The sequence below is a fragment of the Gopherus evgoodei genome, chromosome 11, assembly GCF_007399415.2.
Source record: "Gopherus evgoodei ecotype Sinaloan lineage chromosome 11, rGopEvg1_v1.p, whole genome shotgun sequence".
Classification (NCBI taxonomy): Eukaryota; Metazoa; Chordata; order Testudines; family Testudinidae; genus Gopherus; species Gopherus evgoodei.
In genome coordinates this window covers 60,550,763-60,559,967 of record NC_044332.1, presented here as the reverse complement: position 1 = coordinate 60,559,967, position 9,205 = coordinate 60,550,763, and the positions used below count along the sequence as shown (strand labels likewise).

The following is a 9,205-nucleotide window of genomic DNA, read 5'->3' as shown; positions in this document are numbered from 1 at the left end:
AATTAGCAAAATATGATTTTTTTTAAATGACTTTAAGCATTTGGAAGTAAAGGGAGACTGCACCATTGGCTCATGGCAAGTCTGAGAAATACTGATTAATGAAAATCCTCTATCAGCCCTAATGTAGAATTTTATTTTATTTTAAAAAAGATCCTATCTGCAATAAGTATACAAGGATTATCGTACAGAGTCTTTTAGAAGGTACAAAGTAATACCTGCTTTTAACATACAGTACTCCACAGTGCGTATTTTCAACAATGAGACTGCTAGAGAAAGAAAAGATGCATACCTCCAGAACTTTAACATTTTATTGTTTATAGAAGTTATAAAAATAGTTTATTTTAGCAAAATAGCACATTTTTGCAAACAAATTTAGATTTTATACAGGAGCTAGATTTTTTTTTCCAAGTAGACATTAGAAAGGAAACACTTCTGCTTGAAGAACAATTACTTTAAAATATACTAAATACTTAAAGAACATTCAGACATACATTCTGATTCGTTTATAAGTAATCAAATAGTATGTTTAGATACTTGTTTAATAAATCTAGTCAAATCGTATTATGATTTGTCCTTTTGTGGGCATTTTTTGTACGTTTGCAACAGATTCAGTGGCTATGATGATGTGGAGTATGGGGATTTAATCTTTAAAACGATCATTTAATAAAATCTGACTGAGACCAGCTTCTGTGTCTTACCAGTGAGCCTTTGGATAAAACAGATGTAACTAAACTTGAAGCCAAGTCTACAAAGGGAAGAGAGTGATAGGGGTTGAAATCAGGTACACTTATATATTTGAGAATATTGTTCATAATTATATGTAGAAAAATCAATATTTTCAATGGGAGTGAAGGGTGTTCAGCACCTCTTGGGGGAAAAATCATTTTATTTGGGTGTCTAAAAGTGAGTTTAAGTATTCAGTTTTAGACATCCAAGTCTGTGCATGCTACAATGTATAACTGACTTGAACAGAATTGATAAGGCACACAGAGAAGTTCACATGGAGTAAATACAGGAAAGCATAGGATAGTGAGTATCCTAATAAATGTAGTCTTTCATTCCTCAGTTGTGACTGTTAAATTCATCACATCTCTTGAAAACTAAGTGTCATTATGTTGCCCACAATCCAAATCTTTCACGCTGATAGGCGCACCCATTTATCAATAACTCAGTCTTCATACATATGCATGTGAGTAGAGAGACTGGGGAAGATCCTCAGTTAACACATTGTCAAAGAACTTTAATGGAGCTATGACAGTTCAGACCTACTGAGCATCTGCCCCACTGAGTTCAATGGTACTCACATGCATAAAGTTATTCACACCTGTCTGCAGAATTAGGGCCTGTGTCTGAGATCGTACCAACACAGGCTCTAGACGGCAGGTACTGTTTTTATGCATTTAACACAGAGTCTAATGCACTGCGAGTCAGACTGGAACCTGTGTGTTACAAAGTAATTAATAATTAATAATTGAAACAATGGGCCCTGTCCTCTTGAAGTGAACAGTTTTAATGAGTAAGGACTGTAGTATATTTAACGCCACATTAAGTCATATTCAGTGTGGAGTATGTCTCTCTCTCTCCCCCGCTCCCCCCCCTTTTTTTTTTTAAAAGCAGAGTGCTCCCATTTTGTCATCTACTTAAATGGAAGCAGGAGCAAAACCATCCTGTGTAAGTTTGACACATAGCACATAAATACCATAGATGTGGGATCCCATTTTAAAAAATACTGTAGCACTGTGGAAATCACTTGTTCATGAGTTTCTTCAAGTAATAAGCTTTAACACTACATTAAAAATAGTGGACCACAACTTTCAATGTTGATTGCCTTTAAAAACTTTAAAATGCAATCATACTAAATGTAAATATGCTACATTTGCCAGGAGATTCTATTAAAAAATTAAATGAACATTAGCTAAGATGTTTATGAAAGTCCAAAATTACTATTTTGTTCAACTTCTTTACGAATCTCCACAATTAGAGAATATTTGTAATATAAAACAAACATTTAAAAAAAGTATTTGAAATAGCAGTTTTTTAAACATTTTATCACTTACAGAATCCTAATGGAAGATACAACTGTTACATAAGTGAATCTGTTTGTTCCTGTTAAAGAAACTAACATTTGATATAGTTTAATCATGTTTCAAGATAATCTACAGTGCAATCTAAAATAGAGATCTGCTTTCAAAGCTATAAAAATGTAAATTTTAAAAAAATTTACACATCCAGTTTAAGCCATTATAAAACCACTTTAAAAGCAGCAAAACTTTGGAGGGCTTATCTGCAGAAATCTGCACTCAAAAATAAAAAATGTAGTTAAATGTGAATAAATCCCATTTTACAGAAAACATTGATCAACGCCAAAACAAAAAAGTTAATCTGACAGTGGTTTGAATCACTACACTGAAAGAGTGCAAAGGATGCAGTAAAGATAACAGCAAAGAAAAAGTAGGAAATTCAGACCTCACTCCAGAAAGCACTGAAGGATGTGTGCAACTTGAAGAATATGAACAGTCCCATTGGAATCAGTATTTTGTAGGATCAGCCTCTTCGAGGAGAAATTTCCTACAGCTCATGTAGGTATAACAGAATGTGTCTTAAAGTGGCACTGCAAAATGGCTTGGGCGGCGGGGGGAGCATCAGGAATTCAAAGTTCCAAGACCCAATTAATGAGGTCTTCTATATGTTTTTTGGTGTGTCTACTGGAAAAATCTGCAGAATTTGTTCTGTATGTGGTGGGTGGGGAGCGAAGTGAAGGAAAGTCTACCTTTCCTGATCCCACCACATTGGCTTTGATATGACAGCAGAGTGCTACAAGAGGGTATAGCCAACCAGGGGAAGTGACCTGGTAGTGGTGGTAAGACAACTACTCTGTGCAGCATAAGCCTCTCTCAGGATGGCATAAATTACTGCTATCCCAAAAAGCAGCAACTCCTTCTATTGCTTTTAAATACCATAGGGGAAGTATATAATACACAGCTGATATTTTTAAGGTACATACAATGTTTAGGTGGCCAGGAGAAGCTTATTTAGGGACTTAACCCTGACTCCTTGGGATTATTCTGTGCTTCACTAGCTATGTTGATTTAAAAAAAAAAAAAAAAAAAAAAAAAAAAGCTTAAGTCTCACAGAGACTGGGAGCTAAAACTTGTATCCAAATTCAAAAAGTGGGTAAAACTTACCATTTTCTAAACCATCCACTGTAAATTGACCTGGATATGGGGATTTAATATTTTAGCTGCTTTTTCAGTTCTCATTGTACCCAAATTGGGAACCATGACAGAGCTGTACTTTTTAGACTCCATTTCAAATAGTTTATGAACTTGTAAACTTAAACAGTGATAAACGACATCAGTGATGTAAAGGCACAACTTGGGAATAACCTAGCTGATGGATAAATTTAGAGAGCTGGGGGGCAACCCTCCCTATTCTGTGCTTAACAAGAACAAATTTAGAAAGATCCTACACTATTTAGAGGACTGGCACAGCACAGGCTGTGTATTATGAAAAAAACATCCCTTGCACAGCAATTCTCAGCTATCCTGAGTACCGACTGGGATAGTGACCTCCTCCCATCTTGGCTGTCTTTTGAGGCATTCTGTTGCACTGCAGCTCACCCTACAGCTAGGCACACATCACTTTTAATTGTATCTTGGCTTTTGGGTGAGCACCTTTAAAATAATCTCAGTGTAATTTCAAAGACCTGCAACATGTCAGCTGCCACTTTCTCTCACACGAGTGTACAACTATACAGCCCAATATTGGTTAACATGCCATCCTCTGTGCCTTTATGACAGCTTCCATTGACAGGAGATGCTGTGTGGTTTCAAAGCTCAAGTTTCATCATGTGACATAAATTGAGGAGCCATCAAGATCAGGGCTTGGCTGCTTAGGTTAACATTTCTTGCATTAAAATAGCAGCCACACCAGGTGCAACTCTCCCCACAGTGTTCAGTTTCATTGGCAAAACACCCTGAATCAACCTGTCACAATGTAAAACAAAGTGGATAGCAGTGAGTTTTTTATAGTTTAAAAAGTTTTTACAGTTGCATAAGTTCAGTGTAAACATTGTGAATAAAGAGAATTTATCTAAAACAGTTCTACAGTCAGTGCAAGATTCTCATCTGATTCAACGTCCACTTAAACTTTAAATAGACAAGTGTTTCTCCCCTTCTCTGTTCTGTAAGAGGGGACAGAAAATATATATTAGAAACATCAACATAGAAAAAGGAAAATCACTTTCTCACTTAACTTGGCATCTATTAATATTACACCTAATTTAACAAACACAGTCATACTAAACATAAACATTTAATTAACCTTCCTAGCAATTATGTTGTAAGTCATTAAACAGTGAACATCACGTTAACTCTATTTAAATTGTTATAAACTATGAAATATACCAGAAATACAACAGTGCAGTTAAATGAAAATAGCCAGGGCAGAACAGTATTTCTGAAACTGCTACTGTACTTGGGGAGTAAAGTGAAGCCACACAAGTCTCTAAATGGTAGACCGAGATAAATAAATAGTTTGTCATACTTAGCTGATTTTCTTGCCTCTTATTTTATATACTTTGTGGAGCTTGGAATTTACAGGTCATAGAGCACAATTTTTCCTTACAGTAGATTTCTACTCATATAAGCAGTGCTTACAAGAAGTGAGTTTATAATAAATTAACATATGCATCAAAGCTGTACCCAGAGGGAGTTAGAATGTTCTGCCTGTGAACATGTGAGATACTGTCAGCTTTTCACGGCAGGGCAGTCTTTGCAGGGGGGTTGTTTACAGTACTGAACAGGCTATAGGTGCTAAACAAATTATATCCGCTCTCCGCATGTACTCTGCTGTCCTGGGGGATGGCAACAGGAGGATGGGCTCTGGGCACGCAGGGGCAGCAGAACTGTGGTTGCTGTTGCTGGGAGATTAGTTTTAAAGGTGTGTGGGGTGGGTGAGAAGGGGACTCCCCTTGCCCCCAAAACAGGCCTCAGTGGGGCAGTGCCAGGATGCAAACCAACTCCAGCCTCCACTCTACCCTCCGCCCCTGTGATTGTCGGGGCAGCACTCAGCCCCTGCTGCGTGCCAGCCTTACCAGCTTCCTCTGGTTACTGAGGCAGAAGGTGCAGATGGGCCGGGGCGCCGCCGCGGTGCTGCCGCCCTGCAGGCGGGGCTGGTACTGCAGGCACGGCTGCTCCGCCCCCTCGCCCTGCTGCAGCAGCAGCACGTTGGCCAGGTGCGCGATGTAGCTGGCGGCCAGGCGCAGCGTCTCGATCTTGGAGAGCTTGCGGTCGGCGGGCTCGGTGGGGATGAGCGTGCGGAGCGCGCTGAAGGCGGAGTTGACGCTGTGGGTCCGGTCCCTCTCGCGGGCGTTGGCCGCCTGCCGCTGCTTGCTCAGCCCGCTCAGCCGGGGGCTCTTCCGCTTGCGCTTGCCCGGGGCCCCGGCGGGGGGCAGGGACTTAGCTGAGCTGCTCTCGCCGCTGCTGCTGCTGCCGCTCTCCGGGTCGGATGCGGCCCCGCCGCCCGCCTTCATGGCGCTCCCGCCGGCCCCCCAGCGCCATGACTTTTATGCGCGGCAGCTGCCGGCTCGGCGGCCCGCCGCGGCCCCGGGTCCCCTCCGGCGGCGGGGCCGTGCTTTGAATGGCTGCTGCTTTTAGCTCGGCCATGTGGCCGCCCCGTAAATAAGGCGAGGAAGGTGGAGCTGCGGCCTCAGTGCTCCTGCCAGGCAGCCTTGCACCTGTTCCCCCGGCTCCGCGCGGCTCGGGCAGGGCGCCCCCGGGGCATTCCTGGCGGGAGCGCGGCCGCTGGGGCGCTGCCCCGGCCGGGTGCCCTTCCCCAGGCTGGCTCTGGGCAGCAAGGGCTGAAACGCCCCCGGGAGGAGCAGCCTCGCCCGGAGCCGCGAGGGGGGCAGGGAGCGAGAGGCTTCCTGGGCCCCTAACGTGCTTTCCTCTGGGGGTGGGTGGGGGTGAACAGCGGGGCCTGGACACACCTGGGGGAGAGGCATTCACTCGCCTTGGCACCCGCCCCTACAGAACCCTTCCCGGCAGGGGGCTGGGTGGAGGAGCCTGTCTCCCTCTTCAGGTGCTGCTTCCCCTACAGCCAATGAAACAGGAAAGTTCAGACCTAAGGGCTCCAGGGCGGTTGCAAATAATAACCCCCTCCAAGGCCTGATGCCAATAAGAAGAGGTAATATCTACCCACATCGATCCAATTGAAGGATCAAGACACTGTGCAAATATGTTGTTTAGTTTTGTTGTGGGATATTAATAGGGAGTAATCACTCTGAAAAATAAAGAACAGGCTTTGTTCAAGTATATTTTCAAAATAACTGTTGGTTTCGAATGGACTAATGGGCACTCCAGCGCTAGTTCTTCCATCAGCTTTCCCACCAATTACTAGACCAGTGGTTTTTAACCTTTTTTTCATTTGCAGACCCCTAAAAAATAATTCAATGGAGGTGCAGACCCCTTTGGAAATCTTAGACATAGTCTGCAGACCATGAGGGTTCTGTGGACTGCAGGTTGAAAACCACTGTAGTAGAGGTACATATAAATCCAAATCCTGAGTCAATTTAAAATGCAGAGCTACAGCAAACAATTTACTTGTTAAAGGTGGTCATATTCACTAATTTATTATGCCTCATTTCTCCATAAAAGTTTGACAGCCCCTCTGCACTCAAACTCATGGTACAGGTTTTCCCAACTGAGTCATCTCTACCTGATTTAAGCAGTGCTAGATGACTGTTTTATGTAGCCACTGGAGTTTATTTTTGTTGTTGTTTGAATTGGAAGGCTGGATTAATATTCAGAGTTGGATTAGCAGTCACATCCTTTTAATCATAGGTGCGTACACTTAGAATGGACAGCTGCTTTGCCACTCTTGGCTGGGAGTCATGTCCTCCACAAATACAGTTAATGCATATATGTGGTCTCTTGACTGTCAACACTCAAGTCCATCTGTTAGAATGGCACGGTGCCTGCTTAAAAGTTGGTTGTACCTTCCCTTTGGGCATGGGTGCTAGGCAACAAATGTGTTCATGTGAGCAGCTTACAGAATGCTTAAAATAGTATATTTTCTGCAGAAAGTTCCTTTTGTATAAAAATGCTGCAGTGGTGCCTCTGTTTGTCAGTAGGTCTCATCTGTTGTATGTGTAACCCACACACCTCCTAGGTGTGGTGTTCTGGCCCATCTAGTGGCACCGAGACTACTTAGAGAGAAGGAGATTAATGTTTCTGCTCTACAGCCACTTATAATGCTGAAAGACCCTGGTTGTGGGTGGGCGCAGGGCCGGCCTTAGGATTTATGGTGCCCTAGGCGAGATTATTAAACTGGTGCCCCTGTGCCTGATCTGCTCTTAGCAACACAAACATAAGCTTACAGTATTGGAAAACTTGCCACATTCATGTTATTAAAACCAGTTTAACTTAATTAAGCACACTGTAATGCTGATGGACTAGCACTAAAGAAGCAGCACTGTAGAAAAAATTCTGATGACAGAATGATGCAAATTTTTTTTTAATTTTTCAAAATTTTATTGGAAATTTATATGAAGAGGTATTGAAACAAAGATTTGTTTTTAATTAAAAGCAATCTTTCTGGCTTTTTTGGCTGCAAAATCAGTAATAATGTCATCATATGACAAAGACAAAGTCATGTCTTGTTCGACTGCAAGAATAGCAAGACCAGTTAAGCGTTCCTGACTCATTGTAGAGCGGAGATAGTTTTTAATGAGCTTTAGTTTTGAGAAACTCCGTTCTCCTGACGCTACTGTTAAAGGAATTGTCAGTAGAATACGAGTGGCAATGTACACATTAGGATATATGTCAACAAGTTTGCGGGTATGAATAAACTGTACAATGTCCATCACCGATTTTGCATGTGGCGACATTGATGACAGTGTACTCAATTCTTCGTACAGTTCAAGTCCATTTAAATCAAAACTATCACCGTGCTTCAGGAGGCTCTCTAGGTTCTTGCACTTTGTCATTAGTTGCTCTTGTTTTCCTATTTCGTTGAATTTAGTTATGTCATACAAAAATCCAAACTGTTCATGGTGTACTTGCAAGGTATTAAACCTTTCATCAACAGCAGATACTGCTTTATCCATCACAACATTAAAAAATTCAACCTCAAATTTCTTTTCTGGATCGTCTATGGGCATGATCTGCTGTACAGATTCTTCACAAAGAAGTGTCCCTGGCCTTTTTAACTCATATTAACTATGTATTTACTTTATGAAAGTTGGAGAAAACACTGTGAAAACGTAAAACATTGGCTGCCCAACTTCTGGGCTGGCAAAAGTTATACTGGCTCACAGGGAAAAAAAAAAGCAGGAGAATCTTAGTACAACATATGGTCACTCTATACCAGGGGTCGGGTCGGCAACCTTTCAGAAGTGGTGTGCCAAGTTCACTGTAATTTAAGGTTTCTCGTGCCAGTAATACATTTTAATGTTTGTAGAAGGTTTCTCTCTATGTCTATATTATATAAATAAACTATTGTTATTATCTGAGGTCTTGGCCACCGGTCCTGCTCAGGCCACTGCCAGCTGAGTAAATGAAACCCCAAACCAGCAGCGGGCTAGTGGCTGGAACCCTAGACAAGGATCCCAGGCCCTGCTCAGCCCGCTGCTGGTCTGGGTTCTGACCACCAACTCCTGCCAGCCAGGATCCCGGCCGCCAGTCCCCCCTCAGCCCGCTACCAGCCTGGGATTCTGCTCACCCAGGCTGGCAGGAGGCAGAGTGGGGCTGGCGGCTGAGCTTCTGACTGGCAAGGGGCTGGCAGCCGGAACCCTGGAGTAGCAGTAGGCTGAGTGCTGCTGGCACCTCAGACTGGCAGCAGACTGAGCCACTCAACCCCCCATCGGCCCTGCTCAGCCCGCCACCAGCCCACTCAGCCCGCTGCCGGCTGAGTGAAGGGAACCCCAGGCTGACAGCAGGTTGAGTGGTTCAGGTTGAGAGCCCACTGCCAGCCTGGGGTTCCTTGGGGGTCCCCAGGCCAGCAGCAGGTGCTGAGTGGGGCCGATGGCTGGTATCCCAGCTGGCATTAGGGCAGCAGCTGGAACCCCAGAGCAGTGATGGGCTGAGCCGCTCAGCCTGCTGCTGCATACCATCAAAAATCAGCTCACCTGCCTCCTTTGACACGTGTGCCGTAGGTTGCCGACCTCTGCTTTATACACTAGTAAGGAGATGAGCATATTACAGTT

The 9,205-nt window shown here is 43.4% G+C and overlaps 1 protein-coding gene across 1 annotated transcript; it reads right to left on the bottom strand.

The window, feature by feature from the left end:
• Window positions 1–290: 290 nt before the first annotated feature.
• Window positions 291–5,598, bottom strand: LOC115659990 (transcription factor 15-like). Its single transcript, XM_030580860.1, has 2 exons — window positions 5,096–5,598; window positions 291–4,183 (listed from the first exon to the last, which is right to left on the bottom strand). Exons 1-2 carry the CDS (start codon window positions 5,531–5,533, stop codon window positions 4,151–4,153), a joined length of 471 nt encoding a protein of 156 aa, XP_030436720.1. The 5' UTR covers window positions 5,534–5,598; the 3' UTR covers window positions 291–4,150.
• Between the last annotated feature and the right edge of the window lie 3,607 nt (window positions 5,599–9,205).